General features: G+C 43.1%; 1 protein-coding gene across 1 annotated transcript in view; it reads right to left on the minus strand.

Moving 5' to 3' along the window:
- Window positions 1-20785: 20785 nt before the first annotated feature.
- Window positions 20786-25607, minus strand: part of GOLPH3 (golgi phosphoprotein 3) — a 31192-nt gene continuing 26370 nt past the window's right edge. The window contains exon 4 of the mRNA XM_027709485.1: window positions 20786-24582. Within this exon, the coding sequence (XP_027565286.1) occupies window positions 24158-24582 (425 nt within the window). The 3' untranslated portion in view covers window positions 20786-24157. The remainder of the gene's footprint in view (window positions 24583-25607) is intronic.

The raw sequence follows: 25607 nt of genomic DNA on the forward strand, positions 1-25607 counted from the left end.
GTTTTTTTTTTTATGAGAAACTTAAGATTATTAAAATGAAAGTGCATTCTGAAATGCTTAGTTGCTTTTTCAGGTTCACTTTTTTTAGGCATTGGAAAAGAGAATTATCAGTGACTCTGTTTTCTTTCAAACCAGAGTCTCTTCCTGACTCATGCCCCTATACAGGGCTCAAGGAGTGTGTTTCCAGCACTGCTGTTCTAAAATTAAATCTAAAAAAAAAAAAATAGAAAAAGAAAAGAAAAAAAAAGAATTCAGATCAACCAAAGTGTCTCTGAAGTATTGTCTTTATTAAAAGCTCTGTCAGGTAATCACGTTACAATTTGGCCCAGATGCTCTGCCTATCACTCCTTTGAAGATGATTGCTCATGATGGCAATGTCTGGGCTGATAACTAAATCAAGCTCAGCGTTTAGAGCAGAGGGTTGTCTAGAGGCACTTGTTGCAGTGACAAGCTCGGCACGAGGTACCAGGCAGTGCCTTAGGACTCTTCATCAGGGGAAAGATGATGTTAGCTGAGCTGAATTGTTCTGTGGATGCAGAACCCTTCCACACAAACAAAACAGCACTGCAGAGCACACTCTGGACCACCCTCTGTGCAGAGCAGGAAGGTTTGCAGTGGTGTTTGGCCAGGCCATAGCATGCAATGAGGAAAAGAAAAAAAAAACCACACAAAACTGCTTTCACAGTGATGAACTCTGGGATGAGGTGCATAAGAACAGGTGTGTGATTCCTGACTGTGACCTTGTTTCAGTGAGGAAATCCCAGGCACACGGAGCAAGTAACAACTTCTGGGATGGGAGAGAGAGCAGCTCTCAGTGAGCTGAGTTTTTTTCTAGCAATGCTGCTGGCAAACACGCTGACACCTTGCGAGGTCACTGACAACTTGCACCATCCAGAAGGACCACATCCCACGCTGGTTTTCCCCTGCATTTTCACACTGAGGTGTGAGCCCCTTAGGTGGTTCACTGCAGGGTTAATCCAGCACATGATTCAATGAAATGTCAGTGAAAAAAGATTTGGAGGTGCATGAAGTTCTGCCACCACTCAAGACCTCTCCAAAAGCACTGCAATATCAAACTCACTCAGCCTCCCCCCATCACTTTTTTTCCCCCTATTGCTAGAAACCTGCCTTTGAACAATGCTCTGTTCATTATTTATCCATGTGAGAACAGCCACGCTTGCAAATCATTCCTCTGTGCTGCCAGGTAGCTCGCTGGAAATAGTGCTGGCTCACAGCAGCAAGATGGATGATGGGGTGAGGCAGAAGAAACTCTGAAAATTACACCCTTTGACTCCCCAGTTCAAAATTGTGATTATCTCCCAGTGGGACACGAAAAATCCCCGGAGGGCCCACAGCACCTCGGGATAGCAGCCTGGAGTTCTGAGTCCTTGTTTCAGGTTGTCCCTTGTGATCAATTCTGGCAGGAAATAATATACGATAGCCACGCAAATGTGATGATTAACTTCAGCAGCAGCAGCTTATCAGAATCACCAAAATATACATGCACTAACTTCTGATTATCCATTATCTTAATTTTAAAAGGTCCATAAGTCCAGCCTATTTGTTCGGCTCATTGCTAAGGCAAGGGAGCAGATTATGCATGAACCACTTCTTATTCAAATCAGAGCAATTCTCTTCATTTCAGGGGTTACACCAACATAGAGGCAGCATAGAAAGGGACTGCTTTAGCCTTCTTGCCTTTCACATAACAGTATCACTTAAATCTCTCTGAAGTCAGTCATGATCATTTTCCCCATTTTCTGCATCAATTGCAAGATAACAATATAAAGCCCTGAAGGTTGGGTGCTCCTGCTGCAGAGCGTTTGGCCTCTGGCAGGATTATGCGACGGAGTCAAAGCTGATGCTCATAAACAATGTCTTTTACTAAGTGCTTTCATAGGCAGCTGTTGGCATTTGGTTTTGTAATGTAAATCAATCACTGCTTATATCTTCTGATTTCAGGCCAAAAAGTGGAAAAGATACTGTGCTATACGTGTTGGGTTTATTCTGCAGATCCCTGAGGAAAGGTCAGCTTTATCTACAACCAGAATCAGTAATTCTGAAAGCTGCTGGCAATATTTTACATTCTCCTCTTACACATCTGAAAAATACTATTTTTCTACTGCTCTTCCTGAAGGTTATGCACCTCTTATGGAATATGAGCATCAAAATCCTAATTAAATGGGGTTTCATGAGTATGGATCTCTCAACACTGATATATAGGAAATTTAGAACTTGTATTTTGCAACCTGGTCAGATATTGATAGCATCAGTACTAGTCCATGTTTTTCTCAGATAGCTGAGATTAAATATAACCCCTAGTGTCTTTCATACTTCACCTCCCAGACGGTGCCCACAATCTCATTTTATTTTGCTTTAGATAAGGGAAGGATGCTGAAACTAAAGCAGTTATTTGGACCCCAGAGGAACCTGGAATAGGTACTGGAGCCCAAAGAAAAAGGGAGAAACAAGGAAGCAGAAAGAACAATCAGATTAGGCCAATGGAGTAATATTCAGCTTTTGAGATTCAAATGCTCCCGAGAACATACAACCTTGTGTGGCTGTACCAGTGGGACAGAACTTCAGTAGCATATTTTCAGAAACATGGAGTACTTTCAGAGTTGCTACACAGCAGTTTTTTGTCACCCTAACAATGTTTTATCCCAATGCCATCTCCAGCAATCTGTAATTTTGTCACATTTTCCAAGCACAAGCAGGATTTTCTCCCCTGACCCGTGCCACCATGGCAGTGTTCATCTTCTGCCGAGCTCTGGGGATGGTTGGACAGCATCCAGCAATCCAGGCAGATTTGCTGAGCTATGACCTGCCCTCAGATCTCCCTGAAATCCCCAGATGTGGGAGTTCACATTTTTCTGAAGTGTTTCTGTAGCTGATTTGATGGTGCTTGGGTCTAGTTTAGGGGACAGACTGTCTGGCAGTAGGTACAAAAGAAAGCATAAATGAAAAAGCACAACATCTTTATATCCAGGTAGGGTGTACATAATGCTGCCACCACTCACAGCAAAAAGTGGGGCAGTATGTATCTGGGGCTGATTAACCTGAATTAATACTTCCCCCCAGCAGCTTCCAAATTTCAGACTGTGATTTAAAAAACGCAGCATGAGTCCTGACAAATTGTGAGCTCCACTAGCAAGACTTATGCTTTCCCGTATTTATGGAACAAAAGTGGGACCCTTCATCTTTATTATGATATAATAATTTTCTCTCTCTTCACATATCTGTCCTTTACACAGACTCCCCCATGAACATGGCTGGTATAAAATAGACCAAGGACAAGCCACTACTGGCTGTGCTATTATAAATTCCATTCACAAGGAGGCTAAAATGAGCTATTCTGCATGGAAAAATTAACCGGCATGATTACAGTAATAACCTAGAGTTATCATGGTCCTCAGGTGGGCACAGTGTTCCAATTTTATTTGGAAATAATTACTTCAAAAGCAGAACAATTTTTCCAGGACGCTGTCTTACTTTGAAAGAGTACATCCGTGCTGCTTCCACTGCAGTGGCAGTGACAGTGATTTTCTTTGCATAAGCAAAGCCCAAGAGAGGGAACACATTACATATGTCTCCTCCATTAATGTGCTGCAGTAAATATGAGACTAAAAGGGCTGAAAAAGAGAAATCTTGGAAGTTGGATAGAGCCATGCACGGAAAGTGAACAGTCATGCCAGGCTCAGAGCCACCATCACAGTTTGGCTCTGCAAAGCCTTGTGTCATTTGTAATAGTGACACTCCACTTTGTTCCAGCTTCAATTTGGACCACCAGCTACAAATGGGAGCAACAATAATGAAAAAACAATGATTCTGATACAATATTTTTTTTACTCCTTTCTGAAAGCCTACTAACATCTTTACAGCAAGGGGGAAAAATAAGCTAAGAGCTGTGAATCCATCAGCAGGGATTTCTCTCCATTTATGTCTCTCCTCCTGAATTTTCATAGACTAACGGCAAAAATAACTAGGATGTAAAGTTCCCCAGATGCAATGGGTTTCTCCCAGAGCACAAAAGTGGGCAACCCTTAAGAAGTATTTAGTTTAAATTAGCATGAAACATGGAAGCATAACTGCCTCCAACATACAGGGTGGAGGGGTAAAGGCAGGGAGCAAAAATGCCAATATCAACAAGATCTAAACTTTAAAGCGAGAAAATATACACTTAGATACATTTATTATACATTGTTTGTGGATACCACACATTGAATTATTCATTTGCTGAAAAAGTCTCAGACATGCACTCTATATAAATACTACAGCAAACCAAAGTCAATAGTAAGAGTCAGCCTCAGATTCAAACACTCAACTACAAATCTTCACAGAAATATTCATTTTCCAGGTTCCTGAGGGTAAAAGGCTAAGATTATTTTGCTATACGCAAGACACAGTTCTCTAAAGACCCTCTTCCATGTAATTCTAAGAACACTTGTTTTGATTTCAGTGGTATAAGATATCAGAGGACAAATTCACCCACCGGTAGAACTTGACTGGAGACATTGTTTGCAGAGACCAAAGAAATAGATACAAAAATCTAAAGTTAAAATAAATCAGTCACTAATTATCATCTTAGAGCTTCTCATCAAGATAAGGTTTTCTGCCAATTTCTTTAGCAAATTTGTCATCCTCCTCTTTTTATGGTGCAGTGTTTATCAAGTCTGCTCTGATGCTGTGTTTGTTTTTCTTTGATTTCTATTATTAAGTAATCAGTTCCTCCCTTTGTCTACAGCAGTGCCTCTGTGTCTTAGAATTTATTAGATTTCATTGTTAAATATGTGGTCGCATATAGAGTCATTCACCATTTCAAAAGCACGTTCTTCAATTTGAACTTCATTTTTGCACAGAAATCTGTATCTGCTCATACCTATTGGAGAAACCAGAATGTTTTATTTACAATAGTTGAGTGTGTGCTGCCTTGACAGGATGATAAGAAAAGCAGTGATTGAGCCCTTCCTTGCACAGAACCAGCACGCAGGAGTTATCAAATAACTGCGCAATAGATACCAAGTCCTTCTTAAACATTGCCAAAGCAATTTGTCGCCAGGGAATGTCCATATCCTTAATGCACAAATAGCAGAGGCAGTGCCTCGTCAGTATCACATTAATCAGGGGTTGTGCAAAGAGAAGTGTTTTAAGAGATTAGCCAAGTTTTGGAGAAACACTGCCCCAAGGCTAGCCAGCTGCCAGCACTATCCTGCTCCTGGGTACTGGCAGTGCTCCTGCTTTCCCCCCAAAGCATCATGCTTTGCCCAACACGGCTGCGTCACAGTCCACCAGAACCAAGGGGATCAGCCTGATTTCATAACACAAACAACCAGCCTGATGTCCTTTCCTCACAGGACTGGGAAGCACTTGCTGCAGACAAATCCCTTAAACAATCTACTCGTTGTTCAATAAAATGCTTGTCACACATGTTCATCATTATAATCCTTTGCAGTCAGACAGTACTACCCATCTGATGAGCTCAGCCTACAAATTTAGCTTGAATCTGGTCTGACATCTGCCTTGAAGTATGCTTTGATTTGAAAATCACGTTAAAACTCTGCCTAGAATTGTCTCTGTGTGCATGTGTGTCTGTGTGTGCCTGGACGCATGGATAGAAATTCCTAATATTTCAGTACTGTTTGAATGAGTGCTGAGCACCACAGGCCATCTGCCAGTAACTGTATTTCTAAACTTGGAAAAAATAAGAAAGGAAGAGATATTTTAAACCTTTTTCTCATAAGAGCAGTGATTTTTCTTGAAATTCAAGCAGCTCTGAAAGGGATGTACCATTTCCAAAGGCAGCTCTTTCTCAACAGGTTTTTGAGTTCTCCACAACTCGATGTCTTCATATTCTACCATGTCAAATAAGGACAAAAAAATACATCTTCATCTATCCGAGGCCCATATGGCAGGTGCTGTCCATGGCATTTGGGATCTCAGATGTAAAGTGCTGAAGAAAGGCAAAATCATCTTGTTAAATGAGGGCAAGGTAGAAATTAAGTGAACTGTCAGAATGTCTTTTTGGATCATGAAGGTCTCTGTAATCTTGTGTACAGAAATTTGATATTCAGGAGAGACTTCTTAGTTTAGTCTGTCAGTTTTTAACACTGTAGTATATGCAGCATCCTTTTTTATTTTTGTTCCTACAGATTTCTCCCCAAATTGTACTTTGTTACAGTTAGAAATCCTTCATCACAAGAGTTTTCTGGGAAAATAAAAAAACCCCAAGCAAAATCACAAGCCTACCACTAACTGCCTGGGCTGCAGTTAGTGTTTCTTTATCAGACTCCCATTGCACAGCCACAGCAGCCTCTTCTGAACATATTTTCATTGAGGCTTTTGCACTGTAATGTTTCCTTTTGTATTTCTTGTAGTTAATCATTAAAGATAAAAAAAAAGAAAAAAGAAAGGAGAGATCCAAGAATTGCAAAGTATAAACTCACTACTGGAAAAAGCTGCACACTTGAATTTTATAGTCCTCAGAGCATGTGATATGAAGACTTGTGAAGCACCATAAGTCTCTCATAAGTGCTCCCAGATCTTCCTTCAGTGGCCATTTCAAGCAACCAATATATGGTTTCCTTTTTTAGGTAAAACATGTTGTTATTCAGCTTGAACTACCTGAGGTCTAGAATTCTGAGAAAGCTAATAAAATAGGTTTTCTACACAGTTCTATTTTTGTATCATATCCAAAGCACTGCAAGCCAGAGCTGTTACTTCAAATCAACGTTTTTCTGTGTCGTTGAGACACAGGTGTGTTGTAACAAGCATAAAATATCCAAAGGACCCGTGAATCAAATAAATCACCAGAAATCCTCATAAAGAGGGAGAGACAAAGAGACAGACCTAGAAAATTAAACTGCTACACTGCTCTTGAAGGATTGCAATTTAGAGCGATGAAAAATGTCCTTGCAAATAACATCATCGAAAATTTCCAAGAGATGAAATGTCAAATACTAATGTAATATTGCTAAATATCCCCCATATAAATTCAATTTCAGTGACATTAAAGAGTCAGAAGGCAGAGAACTACCATCTAAAGAGGGAAGGAGTGGAGATATGCCTGAAGAGAGAAAGGTCCAGCTGTGGGCCAGAATCTGCAGCCCATTAGGCTCTCCAGCCTGATGAATTCACACATGGAAGTGAATCAGCACAATAGCTGCTTCTTTCTGAGAGTGGGAAATAAACAAGCCTTCTCCCTATCACAAATCTGTCAGGTTTAATGTACGGCCGAGTCTTATTTTAAGTTAATTTGTTTGGAGCAAAAAAGTCTAAGTGTCATAAAGACCGTGAGCAACAAGGGCGTCTGAGTGATGCTTGTGTGGTACAAGTGGCTTTTATCCAGGCAGCCAAAGGCTTTTGCCTCACTTTATTTCTTTTTCCTTTTGAGGCTTCATTGCCAATTTGCAATCTGAACGAGTACCTGGTGCCAAAGTGCTGCAGGGGCACCCAGGTGCAAGCCCACTGCTCCCCACTGGCACGATGCAGCTCAGCAAGCAGCTGCTCTTGCTCCACTCCTTCAGGGAGCTGCAGCACTACAGATCTGCCCACAGGAGAGGAAAAGGCAATACAGCAATGTACACCCCCAGGTTACATCCCAGGTACCCATTTCACAAGCTGGGGATGGGGTAGAGGCACAGGAGGCACCTGCCTCTCACGGGCTCCCACCTGGAGGCCAGCAGAGAGTCCCCATCAGGTCCTTATTGCGAGGTACTAGGTTTGCACGGGAGCACTTACAGGCTGTGAAAGTCACGGCTTCTGGGGTCTCGTGTGACAGCCTGGACTCTGTCAAGTGTTCATCTTGCAAGCCAGACAGGTTCCTGCCTGCATGGAAGCCACTGGACTGTGGACCATGTCTGGATACAGATAGAACTTTTTGAAAATTATATCGGATTGCCGTCTTTTTAAGGTTGTAATGACAGGGTTGGTGGAAGGTCACTGAGCAAATGCCATTTCTGATAGTGCCAGATTACAGTACACCTACTTCTGACATCTTCCATTAGTCACTTTGTTATTTCTCCCCTCGATGCTCCACAGCCCAGCCCAGTCTGCAAAGTGCCATAGTCCTCCTTCACATCCCTTCTTACCCTGGCATCCTGTCTGCTGTGGGGCATCTGTGTGAACAGGGCTGCTGAGCACACATCTCTGCCCAGCCTCATCTCATCCATTCCCTGTACAGTCACTCCTGCCTGTACACATCTGAATGGTGGTGGAGAAAGCACACATGGCCCCAAGATCACAATTCACCAGCTCAGATCAACACAGCTGGCATTCATCCATAGAATCATGGAATCATTAAGGTTAGAGAAGACCTCCAAGATCATTGAGTCCAACCTCTGACAGACACCACTATGCCAACAGAACTCTAGAATAAGTGCCACATCCCGTCATTAAATATTAGACATGTGAATATTAATTTTCAAAGTTATGAATGTCTGCCTGGGAGATTGAGGCTTTTCCACTCTGTATTTCTGAACAGTGCCCAGCCCTGTGGGAGCCCAGTCCAAGGCAAGGAATCTGCTGTGGACCACCACCCTGACTGAAACGCCAAACCAACTGTGATTCAGTACTCTTGTTCAGCTGGGATGTAAAAGCAAGCCTTTTTCAGAGGAAAAATCTCATTCAGAGCAACACCAAAGCTATTGCTGTGGGCAGACCCTGTTGTGGCAGGTACATGTCTACACAGAGCAGGTGAGGTGGAGGAGCCTGCATCTGATTCATCTTTCTCTACAGCTTAGCTCCCTGCAATGTAAAAATCGAGAATATACCAGGGTGCTTCTCAGACAGAGAACTTCAAGGGGAATTCACTGCTCGACAGCCTCACTCATTCTCCATTTCTCCCGGCATCTCTTTGAGCTGCTGTGGCTCTGTGTAGACTAAGTGGGGACTGTGAAACCCTGACAAAGGAGAGCGAACCAGTGGGATATTTCTATTTCTGGAATTGCCCATTAGAGAAGCTATTCTGTGGTACACAGCATGCCAGCACACTTTAAAAAATAAATAGGAACAAGAATATTAGCAGAGGAAGCATATGTGGCCCTAAGACCATGACTCATCGGGTTAAATCGACCAGCTGAGGTCAGTGCTTCTATTTATCAGCTTTTAGTTGCAAGTATGGCAATGGGGACAGTGATTCTATTACTTAAATTTTACATGCTGTGAAAAATACGGCAGTGATTAATGTCTGTAACAGGCAGCTAGATGTGCTGCTTTTAGAATCTGGAAGCTATTTCAAGGTCAAGAGTTTTAGTTTTCTTCATAAAGTGGGTTTTCAGCTGGTAAAGTGGACTTCCCACGGATTTCAGGGTCTGTATTAATGGGCAATAAAGGTATTTTGTGCTCTCATCATCATCCAAACCCAGCTGAACCACAGCTTGATGAGAAAAGCCCCCCTAATTGCACTTCCACAGTCACCCATCCTTTGTCCTTTTTGGGACCATGAAAGCATTGACCACAATCTGATGCCAAACATGAGGCTAATTTTACAAATACAGAAAACATTTCTGTGATGTGGTGTTGGATTTCCCTTCAGTGTCCCAAATTTTGGATATAAAGCATCCTCCTCTTTAGCCAGTCTGTACCCTGGCCCTTTATACCATCAGTGGGAGGAGGGGTTGTATTAGTTGGTGCAGGTGAGGGGCCCTTATCCTTGGTTTGCTCATGGGCTGCTGCATAATGGCACATTGAAGCTTAGGCTCAAATAGTTAGTGAGTAACCATCTCTCTGAGGAAGGTCCACTTCTGTTGCCAGGACATTGCACGTAGAACATTATGATAGGTGCAAATAACCTTATATTCCCACTGTCTTATGAGTTACCATTTTCACTGTGAAGTTATTCCATTCTGGGTTTTACTGTCAATTAAAAAAAAAAATCAGAGGTAACACTAATGGGAGGACATGATTGCCTTCTGTCAAACACCCAGAAGTCCTGGGTACAGCGCAATTGTACAGAAGGAGGGATGCTCTTCTCTCTTCTCTTTCACCGTGGAAGCACAGGATGATGACAGGGCAAGCCCAGAGCTGGAGAGCAACTGCATTATCTCCAGTTATCTCTGTTTCCCAGCAGAGAAGCAGAGGTAAGTTAAAACCGAGTGACTCACTGCTCTGATTCACATCCCACTGCTGTTATCCTTCATCCCGCTCCGGACGGGTAAACAGGGACTCAGCAGGTCTGCTAAGAGAAAGCCACGCTGCACAGGCAGGGGAGCTCGTACCAGAGGCAGAGATTGACCTCTGCGGCACAGTCTGATCTCTGCTGGTCAAAACTAAGAGCAGTAACATAGGGAAGCCCCAACCCAGCAGCTGCGTGGTTGGGGAAAATACCGATGGGGAGACCACAGGCATCTGCAGGGCACACCCATGACAGGGGCAGCATAAGAAAAGGGTGAAAGGCTGGGCCACACACGCCAAGAGTTTCCCAGTTGCCATCCCCAGCAGGGAGAAGTCTGAAGGGTCTGTTAGGAGTATTAGCTCATCCTTCCAGGCATTTTGGATGGTGCTCAGCACCTCCCGTCTCTTCCTTCCCAGCCAGCCTCCTCATTTATGCCCTACTCCTGCACTCAGACATGCTCCAGAGACAAACCCCTGTCCTTCCAGTGCTGCTCAGCCTCGCACACCCACGGCTGTCTGCCTGCCTGCAGCCTCCCAGCAGTCAGACCCAGCCACCAGAATGCGTAAAACTTCCATGGTAATTACAGACAAACCGTGGTGCTGGTTGGGCCTGTGCTGTAATTACCAGCAGCAAAGATAAAACCTCCGAGCAGGCTCTCAGAGCTATTTAGATCGTAATTCTGCTCAGCTTAGCAGTGCTCCCCACAGCAGTGTCCGTCTTTCAGCAATGTCAGCTGGTCACCATGCGGGGTTTCACGCAGTGTTACCTGATCCTTTGCTTCTTCAGGTTTTTTGTGTTTGTGTGAGGGTTTGTTCATGTTTTTTTGTTTGTTGATTGTTGGGTTTTTTGTGGTTTTTTTTTAAGGCCAACTTCTGTGTGAGACATTTTGGTAAGATTTTCTCCCCTAAAGCTCTCACTAAACACCGCTTCCAAGGTTCATACTCATGAATTTCATTATTTCTGATGGAAATCGCATGCATCCCAGGTCCCTGGAGCATTGAGGGGAGGTGATTTAACTACTAATGTCAGCTTGATAATTTTGTACCTAGGTTTGGAGGCATCCTCTGCGGCCGTTTCTCCACTAAGTGCTTGGTGTCTTGAATATTTCATGGCTAAGACATCTATGACTAAGGCATACAGAAAGATTATTCTTTTTAAATACAGGTTAGCTACTCTTTTATTTGATTTGTGTGGGTGTTATTTCACTCAACGCTTCAGTGTCTTGTGACCCACTTACAGGCTGAAACAGGCTCCAGTGAACTTTCATGCCTTTATATTCGGGTTGCTCTTAACTTGTGAAAAAAAAAACCTACCAAAAAAATCAACCAACCTCTGAGGCAACTATCCTTGAGTTTTAAAACAAACATGACTCTTCTGTGTAAGTGATTGTAAAAGTGTTCTGTCAGTTCAACCCATGAGTCTCATGAGCAATGAGGGCGAAGTGGTTCTCAGCAGGTCTTGGGGTGCTGGGCTCTTCTAGAAGGATAAGAAGTGACAGGGACTCTCGTGGGCTCTCGTTAGCCCTTGTGAAAGCTCATGTCCCACATCCAAGAGGGTCACAGGCCCAGGGCATCTCCAGATTTACATGTGGCAGTTGGGGTAAACTACTGGAAAGGCTCAGGTGCTCCTCACCCACCTCCAAATCCTCCCCTAGGCAGGAGAGAGCAATGGGAGAGCTTCCAAGATCCCTTTGGAAGAAGTTTAAAAGAAAAGGAAAAGAAAACCTACTTCTACCTCAAAACAACAGTGCCCTTGTGAGGAGTTCTGTTGGTGCCTAGCACTTTATTTTACTGGTATAATTGTGCCAGAAAAATCTGCATGCTCTTCTGTACTGACATGCCCTTAAGGAGTTTAAGCAGTTCAATCTGTCTTTGAAGAAGTTGTGAGGTGACTTAATTACAATGCCATTGCATCTTCATTGGGGAAGTATCACAATATAATGGTTGGAAGTTGCAGTCAGGATTCTAACCTTAGAAATTTAGGGCATTTGCACAGTATCAGCACCATGATAACCTTATCCAAATCATGTTGGTGAAGCATGAAAAAGAAGTGTAAGTCTCTTGTTATCCTTACACCATGGTATGATGTCTTACCAGAAAATCTGACTTAGCCAAAACCCATGATGCACAGTGGGAAACAGATACAGCTTTTGGTCAGGAGATGGGACTAGATTTACTGTCAGTCTCTCCTTACCTTCAAAGTCACCACTGCACAAGTTCCTGTAGCTTCAAAGAGAAACTTGGCCATCTCAGAGCGAGCAAAGTGAAGATGTAGATATATAGAAATGTGTCAATGACTCTCTGCAACTTGGAATACTTGACTTGCATGGAATACTATGCATTTTGGTGTTTTTTTGGTTGTTTTTTTTTTTAGGAACCATGCAATATAACAGGTCATGAAGGAAAACTTACAAGAAAGCAAAGTGATTCATTTAGATAAAACATTGGTGAGAGACTAAGAATTGTCCCTTCAGTCCTAGAAGTAAGAGGTACCTAAGTAAGGCGCATTTTACATAGAAACTTAAGAAGTTCAGTTCATGAATTACAGAACTCAGCAACTTAAATGTGAGGTGCTCACTGACACACAGATGGTTTGTCCTGTGATAAAAGCTAGAGACCTTGCATCCACATAAACAAAGGCAACAAGGACAAGAACTGAACCAATATAATATTTTTACAATCACTTAAAAACAAAGGGAACAAGAACAGGAATTGCACTGGTGTAACATTCTTACAATCACTTATACAGAACAAACTGTCTTCCAAAGGCAACAAGTGCTTGCAGGGCCATTGATTTCCCTGGGCACTGGGGTCAGGCTGTGCTTTCAGTAAGTTCAGTTCACAGCTCTGTCCCTTCCTTTCTGCTCCATCCTGTCTCTGGTGCATCCCACTGTGTACCCAGAGATCCAGTTTCGAGTGGCAGCAGTAAACCATTCTTTCTGATAACACGAAACACCTGCTTTAAAACTTCCCCTTTCTTTTTCCAAAGATCTTAATGTTCTTCAGAAAGGTTGGTTCACATCCCCTGTGCCTTAAAGCAGACAGATAATAAAACTCAAAGTGGTGGGTAGTTTCTAAAGAAATCTGGAACGCCTACATGCTTTTTAATTATATAGCTATGTGCACACTTAATTTAATTAAAAAACAATTACCACAATTTATGATATGAGTACAACTCTTTAGCAAACTGGAATTGCAGCTGAGCTTGCTTTTTAACTCTTTTTTGTTGTTGTTGATTCTGTGTAAAGGATCCTATCCTGGCTGATGTTTCTCCTTATGACGAAATAACAAAAGACAGTTTGTTAGGGTAGGTGCTCTGGCTGTTCATTTCTGAAGTTATATTAGCCTTTTTCTCTTCCTAGGGCAAGTTGGACGAAGGTGGCAATTTGTTTATTGGACTTAAATGATTTTGAATTGAAAAACAGGAGACAACAAGAACCTATGATGAACTCTATGGGTGTAAATGAGAGAGTCTCTTTGTGTGCAGACCAGTACAGTAGGAGAGATCCCTGCAGGGAATACAGGTTCATGCTGCATCACTAAGTTCCTTGACATTCATTCATAAATATGGATGTGCATTAATTAGGAAAGGCAGGTATTTCACTAGTGCAGGTATGTTACTCTGTTTTTGAAAAAAGTGACAGGTTCTGTTTAACAGAAGTATCCACAATAAGGATCTTCTCCTTAAAGTCTGAAGTAGGGAAATAACTCTATAAATAACATCCATGGACTCACAGGACTTTGAAAAAGCTCAAAAAACTTCTCGGCTCATGCTACTCTGACAGTATTAGGCAGAGATGCAGAATTTCTCCTGCTCCCCACATCCCTCACGCCATGCTACAGGTCGGTCTGGTGCCTTCCTTGGGGTTTGCTGCCTGGATGAGACCCCTTGGTGCATTATCTGCCTGATGTTGTCATCATCTTGCAAAAGAAGTGTTGATTCTGGCAGTTTGGTTGTCAATACCTCCAGTTTATCTGTCACATTAGACATAAAAAATCTGCATCTAAATTCAGTCCCATGAAAGAATTGAGTAATGTTTCTAGCACATGTAAAATTTTGGGGCACTGGGGGCATTCAGGACAAAGCTGAATAATATTGTGAGGACTGCATTTCTGCTGCTCAAAGAAAACAAGAGCAGACCACCCTCCATTTCCCAGTCCCTCCCTCTGCTATTTGACCAGCCTGTTGTGCAGGAAGCTTGGAGTATCCAACTTAGCAGTCACAGTCAGAGCAATGAAGCTGATCACAGGATTACAGGAATATTAGCTGAGAAGGACCTTTGGAGGTCATCCAGCTCAACCTCCCACTTGGAGTGGGGTTCTTGCCAACACTGGATCCGGTCAGCTGTGGCTTTGTCTAGACCAGAGTATAAGACCTCCAAAGATGAAGACACTACAGTGTCTCTGGTTAGTCTGTTCCAGGCTGTAGCACCCTCCTAGTGAAGAAATTTTCCCGACATTCAAATTGGAACTTCAAAAGTGCAGTTTGATGCTATCACTCACTACTATATTATCTGCTTCTACTGAGATGAGTTGGTCCCTGTTATTTTTGTAACTCCCCTACCATGTAGTTGTGGGTTGTTAGGGTAGGTGCTCTGACTGTTCATTTCTGAAGTGATATTAGCCTTTTTCTCCTCCTGAGGCCCTTGTCTTCCCCAGATTAGAGTCCCAGCTCTTTCTACCTCTTCTACTTTTCTACCTCATGCCCCACAGGCTCAGGACAATCCTGACCACCCTTTGCTGGACCCTACTTCCTCAACATCCTTTCTGAACCAGGAGACCTGAAACTACATGTGACATGGTACTGTTGATGTTGATAAGATCTCCCACGGCTCCTTTCCAAAATGCTGTAGACATGGTGTTGAAAGCCTTCCTGAAGCCCAGTAGACTTACATGCACTGTTACTCCCCTTCAACCCCCATGGCCAGGCATTTCATCAGAGAAGGCAGTTTTATTGGTCACTTTATTGGTCAAGTTTGCACTTGATGGATCTTTGACCATTCCCTAGTACATTTCTGCCCTGTTACATGTTCGGAGTGGAATCAGGAGGCTGCGCTTCCCACACCTCCCCAAGACCTGAAACAAGGCTGACTGTACCCTCTTCTCCATCTCAAAGACAGGCACAACAGTGGCCCAGTCCCCAAGCACTTCTCTGAGTCACCATGATTATTCCTAGCTGAAGCTGTCTATCCCTCTCAGCTCCTTGGGGTGAATCCCATCCAGCCATATGGATCTGTGTACATCCAGCCTCTCTGAGCAGTCCCTGAAGCTCACTGCTGGGGCACACAACAAGCTCTGGTTCAGACAGAGAAGAGTACATCAGCATTTTCTCATCTCTCATTTCACTTGGTTGTCTTCCTCATTCCCTGATGGACGCACAGTGTTCACTGTGTGCTGCATCATCTGGGAACGACATACGTGACGCTGCCTTGTGAACCCGCTGGATCTCCAGCGCTGAGTGTGGGAAGCCTGCGGGCACGAGGCTCCTAGCCTTGGAGAGGGGAAGAGCCTGGGAGCAGAGAAGCTCCCACAGCAGCTTTGGCAATTGGCTGCAGATCTGAAACAGGCAAGTGGCAAATCTGCAAAGCCCTGAGCAGCTCAGAGACACTGACGTGGGAGAGCTGGGACTCATTCGACTGTACAACCAAAGAACTACAGACCAAGGAGAATCAAACCTCATTCATTACTGCAACCCCACAGGGTTTCTAAGCTCCCTTCTGATGAACATAACCTGTAAGGCACACTAAGAGCAGGAAGTCACTAACCTGCTTGTACCTCTAGTTTTCTCCTAAGCAATTACGTTCTGAAGCTACACTTCAGTTAAGGCTGCCTCTTCTATCGCCATGCAGAGAAACTGAAAATGTGCCAGACATTTCTGCTGTTCGTGGCTCACAAATCCTTAACCCTTGTGCTGACTGTCAGCCATATGTGATCTTGGGAGCAGGTCCTGTCCATTCCACACAGAAGAAAGAACTAAAAAAAAAAAAAAGTTACTTTAGTACAATCAAAATGTGACTTTGTTTCCTCTTAAAAGAAAATATAAGAAGTAGGTTCAAAAGTCTTTAAATGCTGTGTGCACGTTTCTCTGCATATCAGTGCTGCTCGTACAGAAGGGATTCTGATGTCTTTGGCTCAGCGTCTCAGATTTGGGTATATTAAAATGTGTGCAAACCTTCAGCTGGATCTCAGAAGGAAGCTCTCAATAGCTAGAGCCTAACATCAGGCAACATCCTTGCAGCAAGGCACCTATTAATGCAATGAATTTAAGCTCCATTTCCTGTTTGCAACGTATCCAAAAAACAGACTTCAGTTGTTATTCCAAATGTGTTTATAATTGCATTTTGTTTCAGGCCTGTTTTATTTGTACGTACTCCAGCTTAAGGAAGGTCACACGCACTCCCTCGTTTCAGGCACAGCCGCTCACCCACATGACACGGTGTTTTCCTGGATGACTGGAACCTCTGTGAGCAGCTGCTATTCCCCTCCCACGCAGGCACAAGCGCAGCCCCAGACACATCTGCAGCGTATTGACTGGTGGGCACAAGCCAGACGTCTTGTTGCACGGCTGCTCCACCTCCTCTGCTGTGCCCAGAGGAGAATCTTTGACTCCAAAGGTCTCCCTGGCACACACTGAGTGGGGACTACTGGGAGAACAGCCTCCTGAGGAAGATGCTCAGGTCTGTCACGGCTGTGAGACTCATGGCCAGCCTGGACAGAGATCAGCTCCCACATCACCCGAGAGGCACCAAATGTCCCTGGCCTCTGGCCCACGGCCAACTTCGATTTCACTGTGGGTGAAGAGTAACGAAGCTTGTATCCATACAAGATCTTCACTGAGAACACTGGCCTGAGGAATCCCAGACCTTTCCAGGACAAGCTCCCTTGTACCAATTTTTGTTTGGGCACCAGTGTGACTTCTCCACAAAGGACTCTGCTCACTGCCCCTGCTGAAGTGGGTTACCATGAGATTGCTGTTTGGAGAAATGATCTGGCTTTGATAAATTTCTTCTGCAAGTCCTCTGAAAACACAAGGTTAAGATTTTTAGTGGTCTGTTCAGCACTGCAAACCCTTTTTTAGCTAAATCTTGTTTTCAGAAGTGTCCGAGGCCCTCAGGAGCTTAAGGAATCAGAGCAGCCTTTTAAAAGCTGGTTGAGACATGATTTGGCTTCATTTGAACAGTCAGAAAAGAAAAAGAACCTATAAAGACGCCCTGGCATGGCAAAGAAAGCCTATAAACTGCCAGTCATTGCACTTTACAACTACCAAAGTCTTCTCCTAACACCTACCTTCAAAGGGAGAAAGAAAAATCCAAGATTTGAATAAATGTGAAAAAGGAAGGGGCAACAGAATATAAATCACAGAATCACAGAATCAACTAGGGTGGAAAAGACTTCTGAGATCATCAAATCCAGCCTATGACTGCACACCACCTTGTCAGCTGGACCAGAGCATTAAGTGCCACATCCAGTCTTTCCTTACATCACCATCACCTCCAGGGATGGTGACTCCACCACCTCCCTGGCCAGCCCATTCCAATGCCCAATCACTCTTTCTGTGTAGAACTTCTTCCTAATGTCCAATGTGAACCTCCTTTGAAACAGCTTAACACTATGTCCTCTTGTCCTACTGCTGGTTGCCTGGGAGTAGAGACCGACCCCCACCTGGCTACAACCTCCTTTCAGGTAGTTGTAGAGAGTGATGAGGTCCCTCCTGAGCCTCCTTTTCTCCAGGCTAAACAACCCCAGCTCCCTCAGCCTCTCCTCATAGGACTTGTGCTCGAGTCCCTTCACCAGCCTCATTACCCTTCTTTGGACACGCTCCAGCACCTCGACATCGTTCCTAAATTGAGGGTCCCAGAACTGGACACAGCACTCGAGGTGTGGCCTCACCATGGCTGAGTACAGGGGAAGAATCACTTTCCCAGTCCTGCTGGCCACACTGTTCCTGATCCAGGCCAGGATGCCATGGGCCTTCTTCCCCCCCTGGGCACACTGCTGGCTCATGTTCAGCTTCTTGTCAGTCCAAACTCCCAGGTCCCTTTCTGCCTGGCTGCTCTCCAGCCCCTCTGTCCCCAACCTGTAGCGCTGCAGGGGGTTGTCATGGCCAAAGTGCAGGACCCAGCACCTGGCCTTGTTGAACCTCCTACTGTTGGATTTAGCCCATCTATCCAGCTCTGCAGAGCCCTCCTACCCTCCAGCAAATCTACACTCCCCCCCAACTTGGTGGCATTTGCAAATTTGCTAATGGTGGACTCAATCCCCTCATCCAGATCATCAATAAAGACGTTAAACAGGACTGGGCCCAACACTGATCCCTGGAGACACCACTAGTGACTGGATCCCAACTGGATGCAGCCCCATTCCCCACCACTCTCTGGGCCCGGCCCTCCAGCCAGTTCCTAACCCAGCACAGGGTGCCCCTGTCCAAGCCATGGGCTGCAGCTTTTCCAGGAGTATGATGTGGGAGATGGTGTCAAAGGCTTTGCTGAAGTCCAAGTAGACACATCCACAGCCTTCCCTCATCCATCAGGCAGGTCACCTGGTCACTCTAGAGGAGATCAGGTTGGTCAGGCAGGACCCGCTCCTCCTAAATCCATGCTGGCCTGTCCATCCTGTATGTGCCATGTGACTGCAAATAGTCCTGAAGGACTAGAGCATTACATGATGGCAAATCCTTTCTGAGCCAATATCAGATGCACTAGATGTGAATGAATTGAATGATGTACTGGTAGTCAAGAAAATAGAAAGACAAAAATATTTTGGTCCATTTTGATAGGAAAATGGCTTATGTGATCACATTGAAAGTGTATTGATGCCTCTTTCTTCTCCCACTTGTCCTTTTTAATCAAATTTAATACAAGAAACCTGTCGAATAGTTTTGTGTGTACAACTCTGTAAAAATAATAGCCAAATAGAGAAGACACTTTTTTGATCTGCAATACAAACTCAACTCTTTTAACAAGCAGAGAGCCCAAAAGGGAAAATTACTCTTCTTTATAAAGCTCTCACTGTAGGAAAAGCTTGAGAGAAAGCAAGTCCTTGAAGCACTGGCTCAGGCACAAGACGTACTTAGAGAACTGGAAAAATCACGATCTTCAGCTGCAAGTTCTCCCCACTGTATGGACAATAACTTGCTTTTGAAGCAGGCAAAGAGCAGTTTCAAGGTAAATGAGCAGGTTTTGTTCACCTTAACAAATCACATGTTGTGAGCTGTAGCAGGCAGCCAGCTGCTTCAGTCCAGCCACCAAGGCAGGTTGTATTGACAAACCCGCTTGCTGACGAAGGGGAGGTTCCTTGAGGCACTGTCAGGGAATCAAACCAGAGGGGAAAACGACTCTGAGGACAGGGCAATGGAGAGTCAAGCTCGAGTTGACAGTAAAACTGAGAGAAAAAAATAAATTAATAAAAAAAATTAGCAAGAGGGGGAACATTCCAGAATCACAGACTCATAGAATCGTTTAGGTTGGAAAAGACTTCCAAGTTCATCAAGTCCAACCTTTGACCGAACATCACCATGTCACCTAAGCCATAGCACCAAGTGCCACATTCCATTGGTTCTTGAACACTTCCATGGAAGATGACTCCATCTCATCCCTGGGCAGTCCATTCCAATGCTTCATCATCCTTTCAGTAAAGAAATTCTTCCTGATATCCCACCTGAACCTCCCCTGGCACAGCTTAAGGCCATTTCCTCTTGTCACTGGTTCCCTGGGAGAAGAGACTGACCCCCACAGGCTGCAAACTCATTTCAGGTGGTTGTAGAGAATTATAAAGTCTCCCCTAAGCCCTCTCTTCTCCAGGATAAACACCTCCAACTCCCTCAGCTGAAACAGCAAATTGTTTGGAAGTATAGAAATGTGGGGGCAGGGCAGAGAGCCAAAGGCTACTATTTATCAGCATTTCTTTTCCTATTCTTTTCTGCTGTTCTAGGAGCCAGGTTTTCCTGTGTTCCCACAGAGGGTTTCTCCTCCTGGCATTTCTTACTGTCAGCTTTCCACAGGCTTCATGCTGCTGCTCTGTAAGCAGGAGAAAACAAGACCCTTTGGGAGGAAACTCCAGATGTTATTCAGAGATGAACATGAGCAGCAGCTCTGCCCATGCTTCTTCCCCATCCAAAGACCTTCTCTCGTTCTGATCCAAGGCAGCTGCCCCCTGCACGTACCTGAAATCACTTCATATTTGACACTTACAAAGCACTTGACAGCATCTCATTTTACAGAATAACATAATCAATTAGGTTGGAAAAGACCTCTCGGATCATCGAGTCCAACCTATGATCAAACAACACCCTGTCAACTAGTCCATGGCACCAAGTGCCACATCCAGTCTTTCCTTACACACCAAGTTATTAGGCTGTTATATACATTAAGCATTGCTATAAAATAAACAAGTTCCTTTTTCAAGAAATTCATACTTCTCTGAAACTGGAAACATCTCCCCCATACAGAAAGAGAGATGGCCAAGACAAGAGGGGAAACTGGGACATAGCAGGCTTTGACTACCTGAAGATCTTGAAGCCCAGCTGAGGCAGAACTGAGGCTTTGATGAAAATCTTGAGTTCTGTTTCCCAAACTGGTGAATGCCAGAGTCACTGGAAAGTACTGAGCAAACGAAAAAAAAACACCCAAACCTTTAGGTATTGCAAGCATGCGATAACACAGTAACCACCTGCAGCTCATAGCATGAAAGGGTCTTTATTTTATTACAGTACAGATTCAGTCCAGTTCACAGAGAACACATCAGTCAATACATATCTTCACTTTGTAGGAGAAATGGGCATGAACATGTGAGCACTCAGTCACCAGCCTTGTATCACCACTTTATGCACATTTTGCCTCAAAAGCATCACTTATGGCACACAGGTTTCACCAGCATTCCATGTAATAGCACTGCAACATCAGCTCTAGAGACACAGGAGAGGAGGATGTAAACCTCAAGGACTGTGAAACTATAGATATATTTATGCACTGCTTGGGGATTTAACTTTCAAAATCCTGGTTTTGACTTGAAAGTTTGTTTTAAAATAATGTGTCCCTGAATAATATACGTTTTTCCTTGAGGCACATGTTCAAGTTCAGGCTATGGATAACAGTCTTCACTTCAAGCAGCCACTGAGAGCTGAGGATTTGGAGCAAACAGCTGTCTGGAAATCAGGTTTCCATGAGCTGCAGTAGCTGCTAACAGGTAGAAGGACACCTAAATTTCAGCAGAACAAAGCAGTCTCCCATGTTTAACCCTTTTAGTAGATCCTGAAATAGGAATGAAGGCAACCGTGTCAGCTAAATCAGTTCCTATTAACCTACCAAACTTACCTTCCTTGAGGCTTTGGGCTTTTTGAAGCACAACATAGGACTCAAGACTCCAAAAGCTCATCTATTTCCCCTGCACATCCGGGCTTACAACAGGGGGTTCAGCAAAAGACACTGTGGCTCTTCACAAACCCGTTGTTGCTTACATCACATTTCTTTGACATGTCCAGCACCAACTCTCCCCATCACGGTCAGAGGTACTATCTTTAAGCAAAATAAAGCTGATAAATACTGTGTGCAGTTATCCCCTATGTGGAAATAAAAAAAGTCAAAAAATCCCAAATCATCTTTTGAGAGGGGGGATTAAAGCATGACTTCTTTTAAACCATATTGGTTTATCACCCTGTAAGGGTGATAAAACTCCAATATCCCCCACAACCAAACTTGAAATCAGCAGGAACAAGGAAAATACTCACAGAAGGAAGATGAGAGGCCAGAAAAAGGACTATGAATGGTACTTTCAGTCTGAAGCATGTTTCAAGTAGCTTCGATTTTCAAAGCCATTTTAAAAGTTTTGTGCATGGAACTTGCACTATCTTTCTGACCTTTCCACCTAAAGACTTTTTTCTTCTCTCAAAGAGGAACAGAAAATAAGAAAGTGGATCACAGGACAGAGAGACAATGAAAGCAGTGAGTTAGCATATAACACCAAGTACAGAAAGTAAGCTGCTGTAAGCTGTCCAATATAAGAGCAACATTGCAATTTTCATTTTTCATCCACTTAAAGCAATCATGGTTTGAAATGTTTAAAAAACAGTGTCCCAAGTTCATGCCCAAGCTCCTCAAAGTTTTAAACACAGCATCTTACAAGTGAGAGAACACTGTCTTTTTATTTGTAAACCAGAATTTGAAATATCTTACAATATACTTTTTAATTTCATTTTTCTAAAGAAACAGCATTAAGAACTGAAAGAACAGTGTGCCATTAAGAGTTAAGGACCTGTTGTAAAAACCTTTATTAAAAAAGGTTATATAGGTATGATGAATATAAGTTGTGTTTTAGTGTCAACTACTTAAGCATCTAAATGATTGAAAATGAAGTGCAAAACTGGAAGTCCAGTCACAGATGAGGCTGTAGAGTTGTGCTCAAGATAGAAGAGATCTACCCATGGCAGGCACAGCTGCACACTCACAAATTAACTGAAGTCTGCCCCAGCCATGAATCCTGCAGATCCGAGCGACACCACTGATTGAGTCAGTCTGAACTACTTAATATAAATTCTCCCTTTCTAATAAGAAGGATATTAACTACAGCTTTCAGTTAGGCAATAAAACCTTTCTAATTAGCAACAAAAAATAAAAGTGACATGCTTACTCTGTTTCAGGCACTTTCAAGATCATAGTTTATTTACTGTAGGTAAAAAGCTAGTATACAGATTAAGGGATCCCTTAAATTTCAACTCTACAGTTATACACCATCTAGTATTCTTGCTCTGAATATTAACCAAAAATGTTTCTAAACACCTGTAAGCCCCACTATAAATCTGCATTGTTATGAGGAAAAAAAAATAAATCAATGCCTAATTTTTTCAATGCATAATATTTACACTGTGAAACCAATGGGAAATAACAAGCAGTAGCAAAGAGGCAGCAGATTTTAAAAAGCCAAAGTTTTATATAGGTTTTGGTTTTTTTTACAGTAGTGTGCTAATCAGCATAATTGTATATATAAAAATTAAAATATAGCAGAGCGTCCCATTACAGAAATCTGAATTGTCTGAACTGCAGTCATTACTTGCTAACCATTTACATGCAACACCTGCTAGGACTGACTTTTTGTCTTTAAAGTGTAAAATAGTTTGAGGCTTAAGAGACAAACATTAATTTGTGTACAAATTTAAAACTGCACTTAAGAATGGTACTGGTCACGAGCCTCTTCCATAGAGATGGGGAAGGAAAGAAAAAAGTACAAACAACAATAGAAAGCGGTCTCTTTCCATTCACTAATTTTCAAAGGCAATGCATAGACTGAGAATACCTGGATGGCAAACTCTGGAAACAAACAGCTTTCACATACAAGACCTTTGCAGGAGGCCTTTCTTTGCATCAAATGGCAATGGCTGACAGCAAATAAGGGGCACCAGGTGTACAAGTAAGTAGGTCTTGCAAAATACTAAGATGGGGCAGTTGTTAATATACAATTTGAACTATATATACAATATAATGGAATGTATCCCCTCACAAAACTGGTTAATGAAACAATTGGACCTTTCTACACTAGCCTTATGACTCAGCTACTGCTCTAATGAAAATATAAGTACACAAGAGACTTGCATGGAAAGTAAAATGTATGGGGCATTTTACAGGAACTATTGACAAAGCTGCTTAATGGCATTTCTGCTTTTAAAGTAATTTTGTTAGATATAATTGAAAACATCTGTGTATAAAATGTCCTGACAGACACTTCAACATGGAGCTTTGGTGACTTAAACCATCTCAATAACAAGGTGAAAAATTAAACAGAGTATTTAAGAGAATTCAAACTGAATAGGAAATGGAATGCCAATATGGCAGTTAACTCTTTTTCTGTTGTTTTCAAACAGGAAAGTCTCTTGTACCAGCAGAATCCTGTATACAGATAGACAGAGAAGTAGGGAATACACCAACTTATAGTTCCCATTAAACAAAAGTCAATTTATCATGTGAGAAGGTACAAATGACAGAAAACATGAATAGTCAATAGAAGAGAAACAACTGGTTTACATGAAAGAAGAGAGAACACTTCAGTCTGAACGCAGTTACTTTGTGAAAGCTGCTACAACAGCCCAGAGAACCTCATTCGTGTTGGTTTTCATACATTCAACCTCAGGGTCTAAATCCAGAAGCTGCCGCACTCTCTTTGTGGCTAAATCATACTGCTCATCCAGGAGGGGGGCAAAAGCGTTCTCCAGGACATCCGAAGCGTGGGCTAAGTACACCAGTGCCAGCAGGCGCTTGTCCATGCGGTGGGGGTCATTCACCCATTTGTCAAGAACTGCCTCTTGAACCTTCTTGATGAGGCGCTGTTTGATGTTGTTGTTGGTGAGAGGGTGGGTAGTCATGTCAAAAAGAAGGAAGTTCTGTTTCTCTGTTGTCAGTACACCTTTTTCCACTAGATTTTTGGCTAATCGTTCACGGACATTTCGTAGCTGGTAGTGCAACTTCAGTGGGTTCCATGTTTCACCTAAAAAGGCAAAAAACCCACAACAGTCAGACAAGGTTTGTACTATTGCAGTGATTTTTTTCCCACTCTGTGGTGAAGGAGGAGCTGTCAAATTCATACAGCTGAGTATTACACTACAACACTGTGCTCCTGTCAGCACTTCTCTGAGCCCTGACCTACCCAGAAACAGGCACAGAGACAGAAACCAGGAGAGCCTCCTTGGAGGAACTCTGGGGTACATTTAAAGTTTGGATGAAACGTTGGCTAAGCCACATATTGATTAAAGATATGAGAAAGCAGTCTCGTAAAACAAAAACCAAACCAGTCACAAAGAAAGAGCTTACTTTTAATAATAAAAATAAAACCAAGCATCCCCCTACAGTCTTGTGCATTTGTCTGTATCCCGCCTTTTACCATTTCAGAGACTGGAAGAAGTGTCACTGCCTTTCTTTTGCCACACAGGTAGGATCATGCACACCCACCCTGTGCATTTCTTTATTTCTTCAGGTTTCCATTCTTCTATTCTTTCCTACCTCTACCTGATGAAACAGTGAACATGCTCCGTGTGAGTATGTGTGGAGTGGGTGTGTGCACTATGCATTTTAAGAGGTAAGAAAGAACATTAAGTATTTCTTACACAGATGGAGGTTTTCTACAAATGATATGAGAATTTTTACACCAAGCTTTTAAAAAATTTATTGGTTAACATACAGTAACAATTACAACAACAACAAGCATAAACCACTGATGACTTCAAGGTGATGGAGGGTGACATACATTGTATCCAAGTAACAGCCAAGTTAAATAAACACATGAGGTGATTCCAACTGCAGAGTGACAAGCAGAGAATCCATCCAGGCCTGGACTGCACAAGTCCCTATATATCCCACACGTCACTGAATGTGATTCCTCAGCTGGATCATCCAAACACAAAAAAGTAGTTTCCTTACTACCTTTCACATGGCAAAGACTATTTCCTAGATTTTCTACATTTGTCATGTGGACCAAAGTCAGTGCTGTGGTGACACCTTGTGACCAAGCTCCTC

Source organism: Neopelma chrysocephalum, unplaced genomic scaffold, assembly GCF_003984885.1.
Source record: "Neopelma chrysocephalum unplaced genomic scaffold, ASM398488v2 Primary Assembly neopelma1_96780, whole genome shotgun sequence".
NCBI classification, from domain to species: domain Eukaryota; kingdom Metazoa; phylum Chordata; class Aves; order Passeriformes; family Pipridae; genus Neopelma; species Neopelma chrysocephalum.